Source organism: Symsagittifera roscoffensis, chromosome 10, assembly GCF_963678635.1.
Source record: "Symsagittifera roscoffensis chromosome 10, txSymRosc1.1, whole genome shotgun sequence".
Classification (NCBI taxonomy): Eukaryota; Metazoa; Xenacoelomorpha; order Acoela; family Convolutidae; genus Symsagittifera; species Symsagittifera roscoffensis.
In genome coordinates this window covers 26,020,700-26,048,354 of record NC_087071.1, presented here as the reverse complement: position 1 = coordinate 26,048,354, position 27,655 = coordinate 26,020,700, and the positions used below count along the sequence as shown (strand labels likewise).

The following is a 27,655-nucleotide window of genomic DNA, read 5'->3' as shown; positions in this document are numbered from 1 at the left end:
TAAGAAGTTGCACGAATCTATCCGGCCGAAAATAAGATAGCGTGACGAGCAGACGGTGTACCCTATCCGAAATTACTCTATGAGTTAAGACCATCGGTTATAACTCACAACTGTATATTAAATATACAAAACTAAGGCTCTTTTTCCTTTTCCCCCACCTGCAATTTTTACAAGTAAAATTACTGTTCCCACTAACCGATAAACAAGGAAAAAGAGCCAAAACTTATTGGTGGCATTGGCACACACATGATTTTTTTATTCCGTTTTAACCTTTAAATCCGAGCCACGAACTGGCAATTAAAATGCCGAAATCAGTGGTTTTTTTTTTCATTTAGGATGATGACGTTGAAGGGGGCTGGGAATTTAATTTTAAAAAAATAAATGTGATTCATACGTGTAAATATCAATAAGACTAGGCAACAAGGAGTTTAATTAATTTACAGGGTCTGACCGCGAAGCAAGCCCGTCGGAAACTGGAGCGGGACGGACCGAATTCACTCAGTCCCCCCAAACAGCAGTCGGAGATCATCAAGTTCCTCAAACTCATGTTCACTGGCTTCAGTCTCCTTCTGTGGATCGGGGCTGTCCTCTGCTTCTGCAGTTACATCTACAAAGCGAGCACGGAGAAGAATGCACAGATGGATGACGTGAGAGAGTTTTGGTGCTTTTGACTTTAATGAATGTTTGGCTATTTTCTTCCTCCCCCAACTTTCAGAATTTTCAAATTTTCACAATATTTCTTACATGCAAATTGCCGTGTGAACAATTGAAAATGGAAACTGGGAAATTGGGGAAAGTGGAAAAGAGCTAAACGCTTTGCGGCTACCCCTTCCTCTTCACTCATAATTGATCTTCAAAGGATGAAAAGCTCGACTCGTTTCCACAACTGTTTTGTTCACAAAAAGTAGCCCATAATTGCAAATCAATATTCAAATGTGGATGAAAGCTCAAATATAAAACATTGACTCGTGAATGATTTGAAGTTTTGTTGCAGCTGTGGAGAAAGATGACCTATTTTGCCTATTCTGAATGTTTTTTGATGTTCATCTGCCCCCTTTGTTGTTCAGTTGTGGCTGGGGGTGGTGCTGGCGGTGGTGGTCGTCGTCACTTCTGTCTTCCAGTACACTCAGGAGGCCAAGAGCAGCAGGATCATGGAGAGCTTCAAGAAGATGATTCCACAGGTCAGTCAGTCACATTCTTTGTATTTGTGGCTTCTCATTTTCTGACTCTCTACAACTCTTAAACTACAACTCTTTTCTGTTCCCGAACCCTTTTCACCCCTCACTCTCATACAAACACACTTTTTTCCAGGCTCGAACGAGTATAAATTTTAATTATATCAAGTACAAATTTTACAAGGTTAAGTAGGAAAACTAAATATGGGCTAAATAGTCCGCACGTCAATTTTCGTAACAATCGGCCAAGGTGAAAAAATATTAAAAAAATAAAAATTTTAATTACGAATTCAACTTTTTTAACCAGATAAATTTCGCAGATGGTGTTAAGTATTAGAACTTGGGGAAAAGTCACAAGTGAATTTCAAGTGAGTTACATGAGCAAGAATGTCTAGAAAGGGACAGTTATTCGGGATGGTCACACGATAGAGGTGAACTGTGAGGAGCTGGTGCTGGGGGACATCATCCGAGTGAAGGCGGGGGATAGGATACCAGCCGACATGAGGGTCATAGACGCCAAGGGGTTCAAGGTCAGTCATCTAGCAAAAATTAGGTGAAACTCTTGATACGCAAATGTTGAAGCCAGACATGAATTTTCTGGACCTCCCACTCTGTCATACATTTAGCTTTTGTTTTTTCTTTGTTCTTTTTTTTATCAGGTTATTGCACTAGCAACGCGGCCTACGAGGCTTTTTTTTTCTTAATCATCACCCTAGCAAACATAACACCCAGAAAATTCATAAACTGATGATGGTGCTATAGTTTTTCCGCTACAAGTCTTGGGAGAGATTATATGGAAAAAGATTCCATCCATTTAAAGAGATTTGTCAGTAGTTTTTTTGACTATAATGATTCGAATCGCATTTTTTTACTGTGTTGCATCGAAAATATTCTGAATTGAGAGATTCCAGAAATCTAAATGTTTGGCATAATTCTCTTAACTATTTATTTTTACATTGAAAAAGGCTAGCAAACTGCGAAAAGAATTAAATGGACAAGTTTTTACGTGATTGTCACAGGAAATGTCTATTAGCCATAGCTATTCTTCTAAATTTTGGTGGACAGCTTTTCGGATGACTTTTACCGAAGTCTAGGACTAACAAAACTCGGTAAAATTAAAGAGTTGAATTAAGTAATGGATAAGTATAGCTATATTTTTACAGGATCTTAATGGACCCAGAATAAACCTATCTGTAACAAGAGGTTTAACAGTTTTAAGTTTAAGTTAGTTTGTTAGCTAGCGTAACAAGATAGAGTAGGTCTGTATCTTAGCACAGATGAACAGACAGATAACATAAAACTTTAGCACCATGTGTATTAGTTAAGTACGACAGGTGGGTGGCATTGACGCCACTGCAAAGACTGCCAACGAGAATGCAACGAATACAACATATGAACATGCGATGTTGTATGCGTGGCATGACATCGGAACCTTTTCATTCAAACAGAGTGACCTATATTTTAGGTTGACAATTCCTCTCTCACTGGTGAGTCTGAGCCCCAGTCGCGAACTCCAGAGAAGACCCACGACAACCCACTGGAGACTAAGAACCTCGCCTTCTTCTCAACCAACGCAGTCGAAGGTAAAAGTGAAGATTTAATTTTTTCGAAGGCATTATTTTGATGTTTTCACGTATTAGTAGGAAAATTAGTTCTGTTTGGAACCCGCACACATTTAGTTAGTAGCAGAGCTTGAGAGAGTAAATCGATACTATCCGTGTAAAGTCATCTTGCACGACAAGTTAATTGCATCTGTGGGTTTATCCTTAGCCGAAAAGTGGAATCTGAATGACCATAACAGGTGTAGTTGCCAATTCAACAATAGTATTTCAACTTGTCAAACTGAACATAAAGACGCACCCAATTTGCTGTTTTTCTATTTCCCAACCTTACGAACCCCAAAACTGGCTTCCTTTTTCTAGGCACCTGTCGTGGCATTGTGATTCGAACGGGAGACAACACCATAATGGGCAGAATAGCCTCCCTCACCTCCAATCTGGGCAACAGCTCCACCCCCATCGCCAGAGAGATCAGCCACTTTGTTCACATCATCACCGGGGTGGCAGTATCTTTAGGCAAGCACTCTTTGAAATATCTCAACAATATACCTAATCAACAAGTACTTAATTTTTGGTTTTCTAATCTTCCTGAGAAAATTTGTCACTGAAGTTGAGTTTTTCCTTGATGTAAGCTTTAGAATTTTAAATTAAGAGTGCGCAAAAATTAGACTATAACAAATAACATACTGTAGGCAAAAAAAACTCCGGTTGCCGTGCAATTAATGCAGAAGGTTCCGACTAGCGTTGGCGGCGTTTGTAAAAACAGCTAGTCTTTTTTTGGCCTCATTGTGTTCATTGCCACTTTTCCACTTGCAGTTTTGGCACAATTTTAACTATCAGAAAAGCCAAAAGTGGTCCGTTTTTGGGGTAAAAATTTGGGCCCAATTTTTATGATTCTGCTAACATTCTAAGCAAGTTTTGTCTTCATCATTCTTATTTTAATTTTCAAGTATTTAATTTTCAAGTATTAAACGGTTTGTCTGGATCATTTAAATCAAAACATACAGATACAAAATTGAGCGCCTATCCAAAACACATTTTGGCCTCGTATTGAACAACCTTCTTGCTAAATTGATTTAGGGGAGATTGTTCACTTGGTCCCGGAACTTTTTTATGGGTATTAGTTTATGTAAAATGTTTTGCTAACTGAAAACTATGAGACATTTTACATAAACTAAGACCCATAAAAAAGTTCCGGGACCAAGTGAACAATCTCCCCTAAATCAATTTAGCAAGAAGGTTGTTCACTACGAGGCCAAAATGTGCTTTGGATAGGCGCTCAATTTTGTATCTGTATGTTCCTGGATTCCAGAGACGAGTCTTCAATTATGTTTAAATTTTGTTTAAAATTGGTTAAAATATGTTTTTTCAGTAAATCAGAAATGCGCGTTAGCATATGATTTTACTGCTAACATTTTGCGTTTAATTTTTGAGGACGATCATTCACTTGATTAGTTTAGAGTGATGCTCTTCACTTGAGCTGTTTTCACACTGAAATTTTGTATTTTGTGCGAAAACATCAAAAAGTCAGGGATTTCCTCATACAAGAAAATGCGGTTAAGAACAGGTTAAATTGCATCAACCACAAAAACAGTTTTATTTGATGATCTGCCATCTATTCTAACGTTTTTTTTTTAGAAATTGCAGTGGTTGAAGTAGAGGCTATTTTTTATAGAGATTTAGGTTTATCTTGACATTTTAAGAGAAAAAAAAACATTGATTTTAGTTATAAAAAACACTTGAGGGTAATTTTGCGATAATTCACAGGCAATTCGCACGCTACAGGCAGGAAGAGTAAGAAAGAGCTTTATGCAACAATATTTTCCAGGAAATAACTGTTGATTTTTTAACACAGAAGCGCGTCCGCGATCAAAAAAGAGAAAAAGGTTTCTCACTTTTAGTTTTTTTTTGATAAAAAAGCACATCAAACATTTTTCATAAAGGAAAAATGTATGGTATATATTTTTCAATCAAAAAATATTTTGGAGTGAACATTTTAAGCAAAGTTAAAAAATGAATAATTCAGCTTAAGATAATATTAAAAATTTGTTTTGTTTATACTTTAACGTTGGTCTTCTGGTTGATAAAAGCAATCTCATCGATAAGAAAATTTTTCAATCAGACCATTTTTCTCGCAATTAAAAAGCAGATGGAGTCCAGTTAGACACTTTAAGAAAATCGTTTCAGTGATGGCTCGGTTTTTTCAAACAAAATTTTCGCAAAAATCACTCTGAAATAAAAAGAAGCAAGACTGCTCGTATCAGGGTAAGAAACAAATGTAATTAAAAAATGGTGTAACGGTTGGTTTCTGCAAGGTTGAGTAAGATAACCAAACATAATTCTCATTGACTCATCTGTTCTCATGTCAATTTTCACATTGATCTGGAAAAGTGAGCAAACTTTCTCTTGGAAAAACTTTGCAAGGGAGGAGGAGGAGAAGGATAAAGAACCCAGTATGTATTTAAGCAGATTTAAGTGTCAAAAGACGTCATTTATTAGATCTGAAATTGTGTTTTGCTTTATCAGGACAAATTTAATTTTTCGCGGTCCTAGTTCTTGATTTCTAAAAATAAAGCGAGTTACTTTTCTCTGTAGAGAAAAAACAAATTGCCAAAAAGTCATATATATGACTCTCAGTTTCGAAAATGAACAGTTTTTATAGATATTTCCAGTTGAATAAAAAATTACACTCTGATCCAGTTTTTTTTCAAATTGAGGTTTTTATATCAGGAAATTGTTTGTTTGGAAAGATTACGTCCAACTCGCGCATTTCGAAAACTTTAGGATACTTTTTAATTGAAAATGGCCCCAAACTTTCTTTTTTTTGGTTTTCTTGATTTCTTCGACACTCTTCCAACTTTTTGTTGCTCATTTTGCAATTACGGAGATCAACTCATTTGGAATTCATTTGGAATTTGTAGGTGAGTGTCTTCTGATTTTTATGTACCAAAATATACCCCACACCCAGCAGTAAAATATACACCCACCTCCAAAAATACAATTTTTGTTGTTTGAGGGGCTATACTTTTTTTGTTACTAGGCTGGGGGGGGGTGGGGGGGGGGGGGGGCTATAATGGGAAAAACTTGTCAGCCTCTTCTTTTTTGTCCAGGTCTGATCTTCTTCGTGCTGTCTCTGATTCTTGACTACTACTGGGTGCAGGCCATAGTCTTCGTTATCGGCATCATCGTGGCCAATGTGCCAGAGGGACTACTGGCCACTGTCACTGTACGCAATTCAAAGTTAACGCTTAACTATTCATCTTTATGCCACTTTGGTAGTAAATAACCAGAAAACTTGATTCGAGAAATACTCTTTTATCCCACTGTATAAAGAAGCATTTCAGATAGGTTAACAAGTTTATTGCAATTAGGAAAGCCTATTTTGGTGTTGTGCACAGAAATTCTACTCTCTTATTGAAGATAGTTTTTAGGCTATTACATTTAAAAAAGACTGTTTTAGTGTTGTGAACAGATATGGTATTCGCTTATTGAAGGTGCAAATAGTTTTCAAAGTTATTGCTTTTAAGAAAGACTGTTTTGGTGTTGTGCACAGATATGGTACTCGCTTATTGAAGGTGCAAATAGTTTTCAAAGTTATTGGTTTTAAGAAAAACTGTTTTGCTGTTGTGCACAGAAATGTTACTCTCTTAATGCAGGTGTGTCTGACGTTGACAGCGAAGAACATGGCGAAGAAGAACTGTCTGGTGAAGAACTTGGAGGCGGTGGAAACTCTAGGGAGCACAAGTGTGATCTGCAGTGACAAGACAGGCACCCTCACTCAGAACAGGATGACAGTGGCTCACTTGTGGTTTGATGGGAAGATCCAACAGGTCGACACTTCCGAGGACCAAACAGGTTATAAATGAGTGAAACTTCGGAAGGCCATGCAGATAGGAGTGCGGTACAAAAGTAGAATCATCGTATAGTAGACACTTCGTGAGCCAATCAGAATCGAGAAAAAAAGAAACGTGTCCTGAAAAAAAAAGAAACAGAATGTTGCTTTTCTTGATTCTGATTGGCTTACGACGTGTTTACTCTATATGACTTGTCTACTTTTTGCTACGCAGCCATACCGATGATAATTGATCAAAAGTTTTAACGATCAGAGAGAGAGAGAGGAAACTTCTTCAAGTAAATCATTGATTCAATTGTTAGCCAAATTATGATCGAACAAAGTTTTTGATTTTTAATAATAATAATTGTAGTTCCTGCGAATCGCAGAGGAGCTATCAGTAGGCCTTAACAGTCCTGTCGAAGATAGTCCATTTGTATTATCTCCCCACATTCCAGACAGTGTTATTTTGTTGAGCGAAGCTGTTTTTTGCGACTCAAGGCCGTTTTTTTGCGTCTAGAACTTTTACGTCGTACCACTATTGCAGCCAAATTTGGTCAGGTTGTGGTAGACCTGCGGCTGGAGGTCAAGTGAGAGCTTGTCCTCACACACTATCATTGCCATGGCATGGGATCGAATACACGATCTGACGATTTCAAAGTGAACGCCTTACCACTGTGCTAAGTGCCTCCATTAAAGAGCCTAAAAAGTGCAACTTTTAACCAACAAATAACTTTTTTAGCCAATAAAGATTTCAAAATTTTCAACGAAACAGATATCCCTCGATTTTCTTATTTTTTCTTAACTGTTGCAGAAGTATAAATATATAAACTTTTTGTCATGTACAAACAATGCTCTATGAAAATCATACTATTTGATGGTAATAGTTAGCCGACCAGTTTTTTTTCCGACACAAAAAAACCTCTAATGAATTACCTTCAAAGACACTAATTGAGGTACACTGTTGGGTTTTGCAGGCGAAGGGTTTGACAAGAAGTCTGACACGTGGAAAGCACTTTCACTGGTGGGGGCACTCTGCAACAGGGCTGAGTTCGCGGGGGCACAGGAGGACATACCAGTGCTGAAGAGGTCAGTTATAGTTGTTCAGGCTAATCCAGGTAGTGGAAGGATGGTAAGAAAATATGCGAAAATATGCTTTAGGGTGGATGCAATCACTTTTAGTTTTCAAATCAAGTCAAATAAATGAAGTTTGTGAGTATGATGAAGGAAATTTCCGAATTTTTTCCATTGGCTTCCTTTTCCGGTCTTTAAAAGCATAAATATGCATAAACTTTCATGATGTTTTGCAATCATTGCTGGTAGATTTTATATTACTTCAGGTTGCGTCCGATAAAAAAGCTTTTGGGTTTTTCTCTGCCGCAACTTGATTTTTTTGCTTCTGGGTTTTTTCGCATAATGTTTTTAACCCCATTTTTTTTTCGTTTAATGCTGTTTTTTCATTTGTAGGGAAGTGGTGGGTGATGCCAGCGAGAGTGCCATTCTGAAGTGCATTGAGGCCAGTCAGGGGGGAGTGAAGGCGACGAGGGGGGAGCATCCCAAACTGGCAGAGATTCCATTCAACTCCGTCAACAAATACCAGGTTAGAGAACTTATTATACGTTAGGTATAATTTCTTTCAGCTAACATCATTGGTAAACCCAAAACTATTCGATCTTTTAAAAAATTCGCTTGTTTTGGCTGTTCAATATAAACTTTTGCGTGTTTAAGTGTGATATATCTACAATAAACTAAACCTGATGTGTAAAAAGTAGGTCAACTAAAAAAAGCAAGGTTTTTCCACGTTGAATCATTAAAACAACGAAGTATCAAATACTATTTTTTTCCAGCTGTCAATCCATAAAACACCAGACGGGAGAGTTCTTCTGGTAATGAAAGGAGCACCCGAAAGGATAGCAGATCTGTGCAAGACCATCTTGTTACACGGAGCAGAGGAAGAATTCTCAGCGGCAAAAAGGTCAGAACTATAGACGTGGATGGGCTAAATTACTGCGTGTTTTTGCCAAATTTTCTACACAAATGATTTGTTATTGTTTTCGTTTTAAATTATGTATAAAGTGAAGCTCAAATTTTTTGAGAATAGTTTTTTGAACTACAGTGACGGCAAAACAGTTGAATGAAATACATTTTTTGAGTGGTTTTCTGAACGAGAGTTCACGAAACAAGTTTGACGAATTTCAGCAATCACAGACACATCTCAATGACTTCTAATTTGTGTTCTAATTTTAGCCATTGGGTTCTTTTTGGCTACACTGGTGTAAATTAAGTCACAAAACTGTCTTTTTTTGTGTTTTTAAAATCATCGAAATGCGGATTAGATGGCTAAGATTTCAGCCCTTAAATTCAAATTTTGTCAGCCAATGTTGAATATAACTAAAGTTCTAAAATATCTATTTTTCGTTAACAGGGCCGAGTATGAAGAAGCCTACATGGCTCTGGGTGGCAAAGGCGAGCGAGTGCTGGGATTTGCCCAGTTGGAACTAGACCCCAAACAGTACCCGGCCGACTTCCCATTCGACGCAGAGGATCCCAACTTCCCCATGAGTGACCTGTGTTTCGTGGGTCTGATGGCCATGATTGACCCACCGAGAGCTGCCGTGCCGGATGCAGTGTCTAAGTGCAGAGATGCTGGAATCAAGGTTTGGACATTGTAACAAAACAAAGAGTTCTGTCAAAATGAGCCAATTTTAAAAGAAAAGCCTGATTATTGGGCTACTTTTGAGTCGTGTAATGACAACTCAGAAATTTTTGTTCAAAATTCTGAAATGATGTTCCAGTTTAAAATGCAATAAAAAACACTTAGAATCTATTAAAACTGTAAAAGCCTGTAAAAATGGGCAAGGTATTGTTAGAATTGTTAAAAAATACTAACTTGTTTTTTGATTTGTTATAAAACCAAAAATTGCTAATTCTTTTTAATTTCTGTAGATTGTTCAAAAAAGATAAACTGAAAAAGTTGTTTTGAAAAATACTGAATGAAATGACCTCATCATTTTTTCTCGCAAAATTAATTAAATTTATCAAATCCCAAATTTATCAAATCCCAAAAAAGAAAAACAAGCCAACATTTTTAAAAATTAAATTCAATGTAGGAACGGATGAAAATCCAATTTTTCTATTAAATTCAGCTGTTTTCTGTACAATCTTACAGTTTAGATACATTTAATCCAATCTTTTGATCAATTGAACAGTAACGAAATATTAGAGGACAAGAAAAACTTGAGGAATTGTTTTTTTTGAGTTTTTCTTTTGCTCGCAATTCTATCCAATTTTTCTGTTCAGCAACACTTTGTCCGTTTTGCTCCGACCACTTCGCAAATTGTGAAATATTTACTAGGTATAAGATGCAATTTTTTCCGATGGATTTTAAATGCCTCATAGAAAACTCAAATGGGGTCAAGTTTGATGTCATTCGAAAACCCGATTAATTTCAGTTCCGATTCTGAAAATTTTTTTGTAAAGAATTGTCTCAGTGGCGAAAAACTGGTCTGCACTTCGGACGTAACTTTAATGGTGAGCGGATTATTTTATACTATGAGTATTCAGTTTTTGTTATAAAAATTGGTTTTTGATCGAGTTTTGCAGCCAAACATCTGAGATGAATATTTTTATGGGTACATAAATTTCAAATTAACTTCATACAGTTTTTTTCTAATCTTAAAAACCCTCATCAAATTTTTTTTCTAAAGTTTCCCTAGCGTTCGAGAAAAACAGGTATGAAATTAGAAAACGTTTTTCTACTAGTTTTTCTAGAAATTGTTTTTCAATTCGATTAGTTTAGTATGGCTTTTGAAAATAAATTATGCCCAGTTCTTTGTTCAGCTACTTTTATCACACCTCGCCGAGTAAAAAACGACAATAATTTGTAAAAATTTGAATTTTTTTGAAGCTATGGTCGGAACACTCTGTGCTACTTGCACAGTAACCGGCTATCCTTGTTTCATTTTTTTTTTCGTTTTTTTTTCTCAGAAAAACTCACGTTCCTTTTTTGAATACGTATATTGCAGTTTGACTTGTATTTTCAATTTACTCTCTCCAAACGTAAAATTGAAAATGGCGCAGTTAACAGCAGTGCGTCTGAAGTTCAAAATTAGTTTTAAAAAATTTTAGCGTTAATTTATCTAATTTTAGTTTTTTTCCTGCATTTTCATCAAAAAATATCCGTTTTTTTGCTAAAAAACTAGTAAGGTTTGTTTTTCACCCAGAAGATTTTGATAGTTTTTGAATTGATTTTTTCTAGTTCTGATTTTTTTTCGAACCATTGTCGTCTGAATTTTGTGCTTCTGGCTCAGCAAGCGGCTGTTGCATAAATCTAACACAAATTCAAAAGTCTGTCTATCCAATTTTTCAACAATTTGTTGGACAACTTTGAGTGAGTGTAAAAATATCCGCTGGAGAAACATGATAAATAAATGCTGATGTCGTTAAAATAGAAAAGAATTTTTTTCCCAATCAATCAATCGAGTTAATTGAAAAAATAAGTATGCATTTGTCTTTCTCTAAAAACTGTTATTGCCTCTAGATCATCATGGTAACTGGTGACCACCCAATCACAGCCAAGGCCATAGCCCAGCAAGTGGGCATCATATCTCCAAATAAGGAAGTGGTGGAGGATGTGAACAAGGCAGCTGCATTTGTGGAGGAGGAAATGGTGGTGGACAACAATGTGAACAGAGACAGAGTGGCCAGCAATGCGGCAAAGAGGTAAATCAGTGTTTGTGTCAGAAGTTTTTCAATCTTAAGGTCAGGGTTCGAACCCTTTCGATGTCCATCTACTTTTTCACTTTTTATAGTTTTTGATTTTGTCCAAAACAAGGTCTCTGTAGTGATTTGGGAGAGCTCACAAAATCAATTTGATCGACCTAAAAAAAAGGTCATAATTTTTTTTTTGAAAATCCACCCTCCCTCGACCCCTCGAGAAAATCCTAGATCCGCCCCTGTTACCAACCCATTTTTTCTAAAGTTAAGGAGGCAGTTCGTACCAAAAAACACAATTTTTACGATATAATTGCTTAATATGTTGGCTATGGGGCTTTGGCAAAGGTCAAAAAATGTCCATATGCATGATGTACAAAATAAGCCGACAAAATTGTTTAAAAAAACCTATTCGAAAAATTCTTGCGCATGCTACTGACCATAATGTTAACCTGATAGCTCTTACTGCCATGCCTATGATTTTTTTTGCAAACAAATTAAGAAGATATGTTTATTCAGATCGCAGTATATTTTTTCAGAGTGAATGTTTTTTTTTTTGTTATATCAGTTTTTTGGAGTTAATTTCAAAAAGTCTTACCTTTCAGGCACGGCAAAGCGTGTGTGATCCACGGAAACGACTTGAAGGACTTGAGTGAAGACCAACTCGCGAATGTGCTCAAAAATCACGACGAAATCGTATTCGCAAGGTACACTGTTGCATTTTTTAAACTGCACTGAGAGCTATACATTAAACAGCAAGTGTATAACAGCTATCTTTTTGGAACTCAAACCTACAATTTGCCAGTTCTATCATCAAAACCGATACTTAACAATTTAGTTTTCAATCAGATTTCCAATTTTGTTCAATTGATTTGATATAGCTTGATAAAAATAATAAATCACAGCCCCCCTCCCCCCTCTTCATATAAGTAACCCCACTGGATTGGTTTAATTTCTTCAGTTTGTTTTTGATGACTGTAGGACCTCCCCCCAGCAGAAGTTGAACATAGTGGAGGGGTGTCAGAGAGCGGGAAAGATTGTGGCTGTGACAGGGGACGGAGTGAATGACTCACCCGCACTCAAAAAAGCAGACATTGGTTCGAAATCATTTTAATGTACATCATGTAATTTTGATCCTTAAATGATTTCCATTAAAAAAAACAGGTACGATCTATCAAGTTTAATCGTATATATTGCAGAATATTGTCGGCCTATCTGTCAATGTGTTTACCAAGAAACTTTGCGGTGTTAGGTGTTTCAATATGACCACCAATAATTGTTTCGAGTAAATGCTTGCTGAAAGTTTGGTCTGATAGAAAACAAACGTTTACTACATTTTGTTAGTCTTTTTTCGATAGGTCTTTCTGAGTATTCTAAGAACTTCCAAAAAATGAAAACTCTTCCTCCAAAATCCAGCAGAGTAGTTGCAGCTCATAAGCGCAACTTTTCAAACTAGACTTTGAAGAAATGAACTTCGACTAAATGAGTGCAACTGAATCCAGGTATCGCAATGGGCATCGCTGGCTCAGATGTGTCCAAACAAGCAGCCGACATGATCCTGCTGGACGACAACTTCGCTTCGATCGTCACTGGAGTGGAAGAAGGCCGCCTCATATTCGACAACCTCAAGAAGTCCATCGCATACACACTGTCCAGGAAAGACCAAACATCAGTTGAACTGTTTACGAAACAAATTCAAAAGTAAAAAGTCTAAGTGGTCGAGTAGTGTTCCCGTAAATGTTTCCTTAATGATTCGAGTTTTCGAAATTACCTGATTAAGTCGGTCGGCTACATAATCAGAAAACTTTATTAAAGATGAGAACTTACAAAGTTTGTACCAAACTCAAATTTAATTAAACTATACGTTAGAAATGCAGCGACTCATATCCTTCAAAAATTTCATCGCTCTCCGTTTTTTCAATCCCTTGTATACCATTTTTTCAAGGGAACAATGCGACAATTTTAACAAAAACTTAGAAAAAGATGCCAAATGCATAGTTTTTTTATTGGTTTGGAAGAACGTATCAGTTCTGTCACCTTAGAAAAAGTGCGACGGTTATTCTTAAAAAAACTTGCTTGAAAACTTTCAAGTTTGTTGAGAAAAACCGAAAAATTCGGAATACCCAAAGCTTAATACAAAATTGAAATACTAAAAAATTTTGAATTGTAAAATTTGAAATTTAAAATTTCAAAACTAATTTTTCTGAAAACCCAAATTAACTCAATTGATGGATATCTGTAGCAACATCCCCGAGATAGCCCCCTTCCTGTTCCACGTTGTCTTCTCCATCCCCCTCCCCCTCTCCACGGTGACTATTCTGTTCATTGATCTGGGCACTGACTTGTGGCCCTCAATTGCACTGGCATATGAGCCGGCTGAGAATGACATCATGAAAAGGAGGCCCAGGGATCCAAAGAGGGACAGACTGGTCAATGCCAGGATGATCAATCTAGTGTACGGCATGGTCGGTGAGTCATACTGAGTTCATTCACATGCAAAAGTTACCGTTTCCTCCTGCAGAAAAAGATGGGCATTTTGTGTTTAGAATTTTGGGTTTAAAAGGTATGGAGTTTGATGATCAAACACAATTGGAACTGGGTAATTAGTAATCACCATGTTCGCGACGGTTCAAAAAAATGAGACATCGTAAATATAAGTTTCATATTAAGAAAAGAGTTAAGGCGGCGAAATATATAGATTTAAGAAGATTTAAAGAAACATTTTTAAAAGAATATACTCTATATACCTTTAAGAAGCCAAAACATAAAATATACTATTAGTTTGCTTTTTCAATAATATTTCCAAATTAAATCTTGTTACGGTTTCAGCCGAGTTCAAAAAAATTCAAATGGCTGATTTGAAAAAAAAGTTGACCAAAATTTTCAAAAAAGGCCTGTCAAAAAATCCATGCACGCCTCTATATACTAAATGTATGAATGAGCATCTATCAAGAAGAAAGTACCTTTTTAATGACTTTGCCTCATTTGATGAACTGTACAACATTTCAGCAGCAAATTTCAAAAACGTGACGCTGAAAAAATTGGAAAAACGTCCGCGTACAAAACCGGAAGTTATTGGGAGAATTGGTAGACTTAACCCGCAGACTCTTTTTTTCCATTTGGGGGTTTTGCGATATCGTATTTCATGTAGTATAAAATCATCTTCCATGTGACTCAAGCAAACCATTTTCCAATTTACTTTTAAGCAGGGGGCACACCAGCGATGCTCCAAACTGAACGAAGCTGACCGTATCTATGCTCTTGTCATCATGGATAAATAGTCTTAATGATTTACCTGTAGGAATAATGCAGGCGGCGGGTGGCTTCTTCACCTACTTTGTGATCATGGGAGTGAATGGGTTCCACCCCAAGATACTGTTTGGGTTGAGGGAGGACTGGGACAACCAGGACATCAACGACTTACGCGACTCCAGAGGACAGATGTGGGTTAGTGCTCATGATTGTGGAGGGGGAGGGGGAGGGGGAGGGGTGATTGATTGTTACTGGTTTTCTTTAAAAAATGGCTTCTTCAGACATTGCAATTCACAAATTTTGTCACCGATCCAATCATTCAATGATATAACTTGTGAAATATAGTGAACTAGAGCCGGAGGAGTCTGATGATGATTGGAAAATTGTTTTTCCCAGAATTTTTTTGTTTCTAACTACTCAAAACTCCTCATAAAATTAATAGAATTGCTTTGTTGGCATGATTTTTTTAAATTTTCCTTCAACTCAGCGTTAAATTCCCTAAAATCCGATTGAAATTGCTACCCTAAAATCTGACCAATTTTGTTACATTCAAAATTCAAGGAGAATTTTTGTTCATGTAACCGGCAAATGCACTTTATTTATGGGTTCAAAGGTCAATTCGATGTTCGACATGGTTCTCTACGTGATCAAACGAGTTAAAAATACACACAACAAACAAACAAACAAACAAACAAACAAACATACACACACACACGCACACACACACACTTTTAGAAGAATTGAGGTTATAAAAAGAACGTTTTTTGATTGTTCAAGATTTTAACCATTCCAATTTTAGTCTTTTCCATCTTTTGGAACTTCTCTTTAGGCGTATGACCAGCGGAAGACCCTGGAGTACACGTGCAACACTGCCTTCTTCACGAGTATAGTGGTGGTACAGTGGAGTGACCTCATCATCCACAAGACCAGAATGAACTCGCTCTTCACACAGGCACGCACAGTCCATAAATGGAGATCTATATATCACATATGAACATAATTAAGTTCACGCCCGTATGAAAAAAAAATGTGAAAGATTTCCGGAGACAACTAAGAACCAATCATTTGTTCTAATGACGTTCTTGACGTTGCGTTATAATTTGTACCAAATTGATGTACTTGTCTCATTGTGAACCTGAAAACGATTTGTTTTGATTTATTAACTAACAATATCCAAAAACTATCAACAAAATTGATATAAAGTCTTTTTTCGGAATGTCTTTTTTCGAACAACGAAATTGTCCAATAAGTTTATCAGAAAAAGATGGAAGCTCTTATTTTAATATTCCTTTTAACGTAACTTAAACATGAATCCTTCTAACTTCAAAAACGCATCTTGAAAAATGTATAGATTATTCTTTTCACTCTTAAAGTTTTTTTTTACTAATCAATGAGGTCTCGATGACCATCTTTCATCGGAATACTATTTCCTCTGCCTTTAGCCGTTCTTTCTTCTTTTGTTGTAGGGTATCATGTCCAACCACCCCCTGTTGATCGGGATGGTATTCGAGACTTGTCTGTGCATCTTCCTCTCCTACTGTCCCGGACTACAGAGTGCCATCAAAACAGCCCCAATTCAGTTAGACATTATTCTCATCATTCTTTAATTCAGTTATCCTTATTACTGCCTAAGTTTTTTTAGTGCCGCAAAAATAAGTAAATTTTTAGTGACATACATTTTCAAAAAATACAAGAAAATCGAGCTTCCAAATCATAGATTCTAAACAATTTCAGTTTAAAGATCAAAAGTTATCAGCCAAACTTTTTCGTGGAACAGGAACGAAATGTTTTGGAAATTAAAACGAAAAACTTCCGTGGCTGAAAAATTAAATTTAAGAAAAATTTGGCCTTCTTGTCAAAAATCGTGTTAATTAGTTCCTTTTTTGATACTTTGATATTTTTTGATACTTCCCCAAAACTTCGTCTCTAGTAAGGAAATTCATCACATATAAAGGGGGGAAAATGTTAGTGAGTAAAATTTTAGAGTCCTGTAGCCAGTTCTGGTTTCTGCAATAACGGGGGGGAGCAGTTTGCCATAAAACAGCCACAAAGTTGAATACATTAGGTTGATTTGCTTGTTTTTGTTTAGTTTCTGGTATTGGTTCCCCAGTCTTCCCTTTGCGTACGTGATCTTCACTTTTGACGAAGTGAGACGATACCTGATCAGAAAGTATCCAGGCGGATGGGTCGAAAGAGAGACATACTTCTAGACGATTTAGCAAACTTGAGAACTCAATGGAACTAAACTGGAACTAAACTGGAACTAAACTGAAATGAAGATTAAGAATGGTTGAAGATTTTGACGGCAGTGACTTAATCAGTTTGCTTTACAGACTAAAATACAAATTTGAACATCTTTTAAATTGACCAAAGACAGCATAGACTTCAAGAATACTTGAAACTTTTATACCCACAACTTAACTGCTGAATTTTTGGAACACTTATCTGAAAACGGGTTTTCAACAGCAAACGATGTCCGGGTTGGTTGATTGAGCAAATGTGGTTATCAGTGTGTCAGTTTGATAAAATGGTGTCGCACAAGTGCCTAATGCAATATCCATGAATATAACGTAACAAAACCACACCCTTGAAACTCATAATTGAAAGTAAAAAAACTCATTTTATCTGAGCAGCAAAAAAATTAGTGGCAATCGACCGATCAAGCTCGAACGGTCCAATCATCAATGAGAAAAGTACCAACAACCCGCTCTCTGCCTCTATAACCACCGCTGCCCCCAAAAAATTAAAGCTTAAAGCTGCTGTCATACGTTAATGTATAATTAGTAGCAAAAAGTTCGGACAGACAAAATTAATTAAAAAGAGCAATTGACCTATTTTGGAAAAATTTTGCATGCAAAATCTAATTTTTCAGTTTGATTTTGTGTCTCAAGGTTGTATGAAAAAAGAAATTGCATGCAAAAATCTGTCAAAATGGTACGATTGCTCTTTTTAATTAATTCTGTCTGTCCGAACTTTTTGCAATTCTCTATATGAATACAGTATTTTCTATGATCCGAACGGATTGCTAAACCGAATAAAGAATGAACTCATGTGTACACAAGCAACTGAATGGTAACTGTTAGTTCTATAGTCTGACGGCCATTGCTCTCAGCTATGAGTATCAGCTCAACCAAGGTCACAAGACGAGTATAAGTGCCATACAAACTTAAATAAATATTACGTTATAGGTTTTGCCAATCCGGCCGGATGACAGCTGCAAAACGCAATTGAAAACACAGTTTAAGGCTGTCAGTTGCACTTCAAAAAAAAAGGTTTGAAGAAAAAAAAATATAATTTTTGTAGTTCAATTGCGACAGAAAGAAGTTGAAAATCAACAATAGGGAATTCAATTTCAACGAATAGCTAGTAGGAAAAGTGAAGTTCAATTTCAAAACATGACATTCACATATAACAAAGACGTTTTTTAACTACACAACTGTATCAGAGCAAGAAAATCATAGAAACAAGGTTGTTCGACTCCAATTGGTTCTATATCCTTTGCATTATAACAAGGAGGATTAAATGTGAGAACGATGTTCTACCAGAATGACCAATTGGCTGCTTTGCTTTTTACACCATTGCTTTTTCCTTCGATTTTTTTGCTCCAAACTGTCATTATATAATCAGACAAAAACGGAAACTTGCAAACAGAGTCTCTCACTTGCTTGCGTTTGCAGAAAATGAAGCAATCTGCCTATTTTGACCAAAAAATCTAATCATACAAATTTCATTCAGTAAAATATTCTTGTCATACGAGTCCTGAATAACAAACTTGCGAAAATTGTTTTCCGTAAATCTGGTTATGACAAAAAAAATTATGTTTTTACTTTTCGAAAACAATAACCGCGGATTTTCTATTTTCATTCGTGTTTGCTAAGTCTTTCTGTTTCGTTATTTTTTTGCCTTGTTAATTTTGTTGTTTTGTTTGTCATCTCTTTTGCATATATCAATCACTAATAGGACCTTTTGATAGGGATTCGAAATTGGTGATACCAAATCGACCACATTGAGCTTTCAAGTCTGTTTTGGTATCAACGCCTCCGGGACTTTCCCACGTTCTTGAAAATCCACTGATTTTTGTTGAATCCCATTCCATGGTTGAAATTTTGATGTTCAACTTGTTACCCTCTTTATTTTCTGGGGGCGGGGGGTAACAGTAATATTTTTTTCGTTTTTTCGTCTTTCGTTTCTATCGCATTGATTACGACTGGGTTTCCGAACGCTCCGGCAACCAACGGCCGATTGTCGGTTTCGCAGTGATTTTCATGTTGCTTCTATCAAAGTTTTTGATTTCTGCAGCGGTGGATTTTTAATGCCCATTGGTTTAAGTGACTGTGCTGTATTTTCTAACGCGATGACCAGTCGTCACTTCACGAAATAAATGTTTCTGACCCAGAGTTGTTGTCGCGAACTTACCAAGAGCTATTCGATACCGTCATTTCCTGTCATAAGTGCATGCCTCTTGCTGGTGTCGTTGAGGCAAGTTTACCCCCAGTCCTTTTCTCAGTGGGAATTTTGGCTTTTCTCTTTTGGCCCTTGTCGATCAAGGGAGGTTTTCTTACAATATCTAGAAAGGTTTACGCAAATGAAGGTTATCTTGCAAGATATTGCAAGATCTTGCGAGATGGAAGTTATCCTGCTAGAATCGTGAAAGCGGAAGCTAGACAACCAATCCAAAAAATCTGTCTTAAACCCAAATATTTATAAGATTTGTTTTGACTTGATGCAAACTGATTAAAAAATGAGAACGTGATTTTTTTCGAGTTGACCTTTAGAAAAGTGATAGATTTTTTCTAAATATTATTTGCTTAAATCGCCAAAAAAATTTGCGAAGAGCGAGCTATCAAGGAATTTCATTTTATTTTGCTTGGTCTCAGACTCAGAAACAAAAACTCAAAAAAATTATGACTTTTATTCTTTTTTTCAATGGAAAAAAATTAACCATTTCTCTTCATTTTTTACAGGAGATGGTACTCCAGCAGCTTAAATTGTTAATCTCAATCAACGGCATTTCAAAATTTCTTAAAATTGTACATTGTTTAAATCATCTAACGGATAATCCTGCACATTAACTTTTCTCAGTTAGCAGAGGATTTAAAAAAAAGAGTTTTGAAAAAGTTAACAATATAAATTGTTTGTTATACGTTTTTTTTTGCTAAAATTTGCAAGGTTTTTATGCTCAGGTCGAGAAAAAATGAGTCATTAGCAACCAAAAACATCGATCATTATGATGTATTATGTGGCTAGGTTGCGGCTCTAGATTGGGTTAGTTCTGTTAAATGCTTTTAAAAAATCTGCATCCGATTGACATCACTACTATCGTCAATTCTCTCAACAAATAAATTTGAGACAACTAATTAACAAAAAAATATTGAAAAAGAAATTCTGGGAAAATACTGATTTAAAAACAACCTTATATTCATCTTTTGCCTTTAGTATTTTTTTTATGATTTCAGCTATATGCGATTCTAGTTTAACAGGTGTGTTACTTTTACCAAGTTTCAGGGTCGTAACCTACATTCTAGCACCTGTATCGTCTTTGCAGCTACGCTTATTGATCTATGATCATCCAGTAGTTCAACAAAAATTAGGTAGTTTGCATGCAAAAAACTTGTTTTTTTTTGGGCTGAACTTTTTTTATTTTTTTCTGGGCACACCATTGTTTGCGATACAGCCTTGGATAAGACTTGAGGCAATATCTGCAAAGATGTTTGATGCAAACTTTGCAGTAAAAACCTTGGATAATTTGACAATTACCACTAATTATTACGCATTTTTGATCAATTCATCCCGAAGGGGCCTGCAAAATGAAATTGAACCTTTTAATTAGGTTCAGCATATGTTTCCATGTGGAATGAAAGCGCTTTGCTTAACGTGGAATTTGATTGTTAATCTTTTTTCGGCGCAGTGGTGATATTTTTGTAGCTTTTGTACAACCGACCAAGTTCTTGATCTTCTGCTTGCATATAAAACAATGAAAAAAGCTTGATGATCTGTGATGACAAAAAAAATTTTCCCGCAGAAAAACTTTTTTGAAGTCTGCTATAGCCTTTACCACCCCTAAGAGCTCGAGTTTTCTTAATATGTAACTTTCTTCCGGCTGATTTAAAAACCGTAAGGCGTATGCTATGCGATTGCAACCCAGCATCCTTCGGTGAATTGTTTTAATGCTGCCCTGTTCGTTGTCGCTACGCAGACTATGAGGGTTTCAAAATTTTGATTAAAATATTGATTTCCTGTTAATTCAGAATCTAGCTTTAATGCTTGTTTGAGGGCGATCGTTTGTTTTGTTTCCAATTCTTTTTCGTTTTATTTATTTTCATCCGTATTTTTGAGGAGTGGTTTAAGTGCTGATGCTGTTCGTTCTGAATTTGGGTAAACCATATAAGGTGATGTATGGATCCCATGAAGCTTTTTGAGTGGCTTGATTGTTTAAGGCGGCTTAATTTTTTTATGGTTTCTGTTTTGCGAAATAGCGACCTGGTCCACCGAGCATATACTTTTTTTCTAATCAAGCCATATTGAAAGAAAAATCACATTGAGATATATAGGTTCTTCAAACAATGAGAAAGTTAGAACTTCTTCGTCTAAATTCCTTATCGTTGTTTTTAGTGTTTCCTCGTGTAGTTCTTTTTAAACCTTTTGTTTTCATCCGTATGTATTTTAATCATGCATATGTGTTTTTGCAGATTGTAGGTATTAGACTGTGGAATTCTGCCAGCATGTTTGTTAATCCTTCGAATCTTTGCTGAAACTGATATGCTCCGGTCAAATTGCTTTCTATGAGGCGGAAATTAAACCGGCCTCTCGCTTTAATAACCAAAGTGATCTGTAAAAAAACTTATAACATTGACCAAGTTTTGAGAACGAAGTCTGTTCTTTGTCATGTTTTGATGATCTGAGCGTTTTTGTTGAGCATTAATGAAAATTCGGCATCTCAACCATCTTTTAAAAAAAATAAAATCTTGATTTTTTTGAATATAGAACCAAATTGACCGTACTGACTATTTTTAAAATCTTGTAACGATGGGGCTGATAAATTTATCATCTGAACTTTTATCTATTCTGATAATAGGTTTCTGGTCTATCAGTTTTTTTTTGTTCTTTTTGGACACATTCGTCTAATCAAGTCGGTATTAATTTTTTAAAAATTGCTTTCTCATTTGACATTTTTAGGAAATGCTTTCTCATACAATGACTCTCTGCTTTTCTGTTGAAAATTTTCTGTTGAAAGTTATCTTTGATCCATGGTTGTTTCCATGGTTTTGATCTCCTGGACGTTGGACACTCGGTTTTGTTTTAGGGCTATTTCTCCCACTCACTTGATTACCATTTGTGGCAAGGAAATTTTTTCAAATAATTTTTTTGTTTTCGGTTCTTCAGCAGAAAAAATCGAGCTGATTGAATTTTCAACGCACCGGATTTTACCCGCAATAATCAGTCTTCAATTTGGAATAATCTTTTTGGCGTTATTTTATGCCAGATTTCTTGACGCATTCTCCGGTGGTCTATATATGAATGTTGCTGAGCTTTATTTGACTTCATCCATTGTTCAGTTTTCTCTTTCAAAAAAGAGATTGCGCTCCCCAAAATAGCGATGGAAACTTGATTTTCTTCTCTTGTTTTTAACACTACTAGGTGATTGTTTAAATCCTCTTCGTGAAAAAATGTCGATGTCTTGATTTAAAAGCCTCTGCGTTTGCCATCACTGCGGAATTATCACGTGACAAATCCTCCCGAGCACTTGTGAATGTAATTTCCACTTATGCAGCAGGATCAGTTTCATCTGATTTGCAGTTTTTTTTCCTTTTTCCAGTTTTGTTAATTTGTGTTCCTGTTTATAATGAGCTTTTATTAACTTGAATATCAATTTTTACGGCCTCTCAGATGTGCTGGTCATCGCTGAATTTTTCAGTTGATTAAAGTGTTCTCCGTCCGCGCAGCTGAAATAAAGCTCTTGAGACTCTGATTAAGGCTCTTGTTTGATTAATGTAGAGAAAAATGATGCTGCGAAATGGTTTGTTTCCATTCTTCCCTTAGTTTTATTTGGCTCAATTATTTTTACACTCTGATCGCATATTCGTATGCATCAATCATGTGGCGATCTCGTTTTTGCCATAATTTCTTCTTCTTCTTTCTGCTTTCCTGTGAACATGTCCCTGACCTATTCTTCTTCAAATCTTTTCAATCTGAGCTTGACAGTAACTCGAATAAATCCACGTGGAACTGTTCTAAAGATTCTGTTTTCTTTTGTTTGCGACAGATGAAGTTATATCTCTCTTTCAAAAGATTTCATTTGTTGACATTGATGCTAAACGCAAGTTCAGGCCGAGCTTTTTGTTGTAGTTGACGTGGGCGCTGCGCGCATAGGCACATTAATATGTAACATGGTAACTTGGCATCTGCTTTAATCCAAATGGCTCCTTTACACATCACTCCTTTTCCACTGCTTTTATGGTTTAACTTTCCCAACATACTTTCTTTTCCTGGTTTCGTAAGTTCAGATTCCTCCTCTGTACCTCAGTTTTGCCTAAGATTTCCTTGTTATTTATGGTTTATGGTTTTGTTGGTTCTATTTCTTCAGTTCAATCTACATATCTTTTTATTGTTTTTTTTCGAAAACAATAACTAAAAGAAAACTCTTTTGTTGCGTGAAAAAAGACATAGAAGGGGTATTTGAAGGTTTTTGTCAAAGGTAACATTTCATAGTTCACTCAGAACTATGAGAAAAAACCTGAAGTTTCGGTTTTATTACTCAAGAAAATTTTGAAAGCTTCAAAATAGCTTGTCATAAAATTTCGTTACGGCAAAAATAAATGATAAAATTTTTTTCATACACCTTCTGTAGGGCATTGTCTGAGAAGTCTGAGAGTCGCTTTTGTTGCTAGGAATTGTTCAGTTGTTTTTATATTGTGTGCGTGTTTTGTGATTGCAGGACAACCAAACGCGGGTATCGAGGAAATTAGCAAAGTCATAACAGCAGGCAAATGAGCTTCCTGGCTCTCACGCTTATTCTTTGTTGTTATTTAAACCAAGATGAAATAAAAATGACTTTGGAATGGAAACGTGTGTTTCTTTTGAAATTAATATGTTGAAATTGAACTTCTTTTTTAAAAAAAAAGTGTTTGATGAATTTGAATTTCCATTAGTGAATGATTTGAAAATTAAATGTTAAAAAAATGGTTTAGCAGAGAAATACTAATCGTAGGAACTACCGAGTAATTTTTTTCCGTCAAAAGATGTGATGTGAAAGCATTTACATAACATTTGAGAGTTCAAGTTTGTTTGAAATAATGTTTTGTTTCATTTACCTAGTTAGAAAAAAAGTCATTTAATAAAGATAAAGATAATGGGATAAAATGCGGTTTTTTAGAGAAAAGGTTGCCCATTTAAGTTTTGTAGCATATTCCGTAAACTGCGTTGAAAGCTTCATGATGCGCTACTCTGATATGCAAATTTCTCTAGTATTTCGAAATGAGTCCAAATTTGCTCAGCAAAATCTTGGCAATTGCAATTGACTAGATCATATTCATCGTTAACAATTCTGCTTTCCCATAACATCTCGAAGAAGTCAGAAACTTTGACAGAAGAAAACTTGAGGGACATTGTTTTCATGAGATCTATTCCAGAGAGTCCCTTTTTCCGATTAATGCCTCGATACCTGTAAGCCACATTTTCCCATTTTTTGGCTCTCTGAATTGTAATGGTGTCATCAACCTTCTCAATTGACCACCACCAACCAGAAGTTTCAAACACAACTATAGCGTGATAGAAAATCACTTTCGTAAGTTGGATTGCAGATCCGAGCTAGAATCTTTACTTGTTATGGGCAAGGAAAGTGGTTAAGTTCAGTTTGAGACAGTGAGTAAAAAGTAACCTTGAGTAAAAACGATGAGGAAAACTTTTATATTTTTGAGAGATAGCAGTTGAAGCGAATACAAAATCGATCTTTGTTTTCAAAAGGGTTGATCTGAAAAAAAATATATCCAAATTTTGAAGTAAGAATCTTTTTTCTATTTACAATATTAAATCACAAGTACAAAAAAAGTTGGTAAAAACCTGACACAGAGCGTGCTGAAATGTAGTAGTTGTATATTCCGTGAGAAGCATTGAATTATTCTGTGCAATGATAAGCTGATATTTTTATCTTGAGCTATTTTCTATTTGTTCGAAATACTTCCAAATTTGCTTAGCAAAATGTTGGCAATTGCAATTGACTAGATCGTATTCATCGTTCGCAAATCTATTATCCCACAACATTTTGAAGAAGTTAGAAACTCTAACTGAAGAAGCTTTGAGCGACATTGTTTTCTTGATATCTATTCCAGAGAGTCCCTGTGTCCGATCAGCGCCTCGATATTTGTAGACCACACTTTTCTGCGTTTTGCCTCTTTGAATTGTGATCGTGTCATCAACCTTCTCAATTGACCAACACCAGTCAAAAGTCTCAAACACAACTATAGCATGATATAAAATTGCTTTGGTAAGTTGAATTGGGGTAAGCGGTTTTTTCCAGATTGATACACTGATGATGCGCTCGTCCTTTACTATATCAATTAGGGAGTTGCACACGTTTGAATAGTAAGTTCCTTCCTTTGGATTTTTATCGCAGTCTGGCACCAAATAAAACTGATACTTCCAATTACCACCAAAAATCTTTTTCTGACTTTCAGCCATAAAGAAGATAAATTCAATTAGATTTGGCAATAAAAATGGCAATAAAAAATTCAAATTTTCCAAAGCTGGCGAGTTGGTTCCAAGACAGCGCGCAACAAGTCAAAACCCCAAGCGTTGCGACTGAAGTTTAAAGTAGAAAAGTGAGAATTGCCGTTTCAAAGTTAAGGAAAACTGCCAACTATCATTTGGAAGTCAATGTTTCTGGTTAGAAATTGATAAAAAGTGATTTTAAAAAAAATTAATTTAATTTCCATCCCCTCATCATAATTAATTAACTAAGAAGACGATATAAATTAACCAGACAAAAACAGAACCCAATTATTTAAAATTGGTTTTCCTACAAAGAAAAAATTGAGAAAAAACTATGGTTCATTTTTGGCTTCATTTGGTCAATCAAGAATCACTCCAAACCTAGGGGGTGATTTTTTGAGCAAATTATGTCAAAAAAAGCTGATTATTTAGAACAATGAAGTTAAAGGAGATTATAATTTCGAAAAAAAATTCGCTTATAATATTTATAATTTTTTTTTTTCAAATCAAAATTGGTGTCTTACATGTTAAAAACTACTTGATTAATTGTAAATTTGAAATATAATCATAAATACCAAACTTGGGAGATAAAACAATTGCTAAAACTCATTGATCTAGTAGAGGCCTGTTTTCACACAATTTGTTTAACAAAAAACCCGGCAGTAATTTTGACGTAATTCTTGATTGAACAAGAGGATCCGAAAATGACTGACTTTTATGGTGAAAATCTGGGTCTGGGATATTAATTTAGCTGAAATTCGAATCAAAAGTTTTCCTCATCAACTTTTTTCAGTTATCAAACTGATCTATCAATTCTTATCAAAAATCAATTTTGTTCGAAAAGTTCACCCTCCACACAAGGAAAATTGCTTGTCATTTAGGTCAATACATGGAAAATGCACTTCTTACTTGTCCATAAATGTGGCCTTTGGAAAGCATGCTGATCATACAAGCTTCAAATTAAAATCAACTTCAACATCATTTTTGAGCTCAGACAACCACTCCAAACTTGTTGTCGATAAAATAGTTCAGACTCCATTTCTTGCACCAAAAAGCCAAACAATACAATAAGAGTTTTATGTGCAGCCAAAAATATTACTTTTTTATATGCTGGGACAAGTTAAGATTTTTCAAAAAAAAACAAGTCATAATTCGCAACTGCCACTTTTCATCAACCTGAAGACTTTTCTGACTGTATTTTTTTTGTTTTGTGAAATTTTTTCTGGCGAATCTTCAAATGCTGTCTACCTCTGCGATTTTTGCCACCTCTGCTAGGTTTTTGTCTTTTGTGGGTAAAAGCCTTACACAGTGTTACAGTGTTTTTTCGAACAAAAAAATTACAGTCAAACTTGAATTTTTTTTTTGACATGCTTGTCATATGATTATTTGAGACATGGCAAAATGCTAACAATACACTTTTTATCATAGCGTTTTGTTACAGTTTTCTGTAAATTTGGATTTGTATGAAAATGTATAATAAGCACTGTTCCATATATGAAAAAGTATGGCAAGCTTTTTCGTCAACTTAAGTCTGCACTGTGAAAAGTGAAAAAATTTGAACGTTGAAACGCCTTATTGTTCTGAATTTCGAAGGAAAGTAACGGACAGAATAATTAGGCTCGGGTGGGTTTTTTTTCCTCAAACAAATTTCGACTTTTTAACTAGCCATTTTTGACGGAGTTTTGTATATCATGCGAAAGCTATTGTTGTCTTGAGCTTAAAATTTTAAAAGATACTTCACCTGTGATCATATTTAATAAAGTTATGGGGGTTTATATGTCATAATTGATATGTAAATAGGAGCGAAATTTATCACTTTGTACTTAATATGGTGTGTGGTGGGATTTTATTAACAAAAAAATCTCAAAAAAATATAATATATATTTTTTACATTTTAACTTTTCAAGTTATTACTGCTCCATAAGTTTCAAAAGTCTCTCGGAACATTCAGGGTTTCGCCCTGATACGAGCCGTCTTGTTAGAAGCTTCAATTCAATTTGAAATAATTTAGTTGAAACGCTTTATTAGCACACAATATGTCGCGCTTTTTTATCCCAAATTGGCTAATATGAGAATTTTCAATCCCCCATTATTTTATCTTAAATAGCCACAGATAAAATATCTTTTTAAAATTGAGCTCAAGGCATCAGTTTTTTTTCATATCTTTAAAAAACGCAGTCAAAAAAGCAAATTGAAAAATCTAATTTTGATTGCAGAAAAACCAACTTTTAGCAAAACTATCAGTTTCTTATAAAGTCGGAATGCAAATTTTGAATAAACTACTTTGAAGAAAATGAGCGGTAAAAGAGATCTGGAATCTTCTTCAATCTTATAAAACGAAATAGTACAGAAATTCTGAAGTGAAACTTGAAACGGCAAATACAAAATAACTGTTTATTACAGTAAATAGTCAAAAT

General features: G+C 35.5%; 1 protein-coding gene across 1 annotated transcript in view; it reads left to right on the top strand.

Annotated features, from left to right (window-relative positions):
* The window catches only part of LOC134855020 (sodium/potassium-transporting ATPase subunit alpha-3-like), a 36,097-nt gene extending 19,309 nt beyond the window's left edge, over positions 1-16,788 (top strand). The window contains exons 2-21 of the mRNA XM_063871399.1: positions 444-647; positions 1,068-1,181; positions 1,571-1,705; positions 2,641-2,758; positions 3,098-3,250; positions 5,845-5,960; positions 6,391-6,589; positions 7,544-7,655; positions 8,034-8,166; positions 8,414-8,541; positions 8,992-9,223; positions 11,107-11,288; positions 11,885-11,986; positions 12,261-12,376; positions 12,782-12,929; positions 13,522-13,748; positions 14,581-14,726; positions 15,361-15,483; positions 15,998-16,110; positions 16,621-16,788. Coding sequence (XP_063727469.1) covers positions 444-647; positions 1,068-1,181; positions 1,571-1,705; positions 2,641-2,758; positions 3,098-3,250; positions 5,845-5,960; positions 6,391-6,589; positions 7,544-7,655; positions 8,034-8,166; positions 8,414-8,541; positions 8,992-9,223; positions 11,107-11,288; positions 11,885-11,986; positions 12,261-12,376; positions 12,782-12,929; positions 13,522-13,748; positions 14,581-14,726; positions 15,361-15,483; positions 15,998-16,110; positions 16,621-16,741 — 2,922 coding nt within the window. The 3' untranslated portion in view covers positions 16,742-16,788. The remainder of the gene's footprint in view (positions 1-443; positions 648-1,067; positions 1,182-1,570; positions 1,706-2,640; positions 2,759-3,097; positions 3,251-5,844; positions 5,961-6,390; positions 6,590-7,543; positions 7,656-8,033; positions 8,167-8,413; positions 8,542-8,991; positions 9,224-11,106; positions 11,289-11,884; positions 11,987-12,260; positions 12,377-12,781; positions 12,930-13,521; positions 13,749-14,580; positions 14,727-15,360; positions 15,484-15,997; positions 16,111-16,620) is intronic.
* The last annotated feature ends 10,867 nt before the right edge of the window (positions 16,789-27,655 follow it).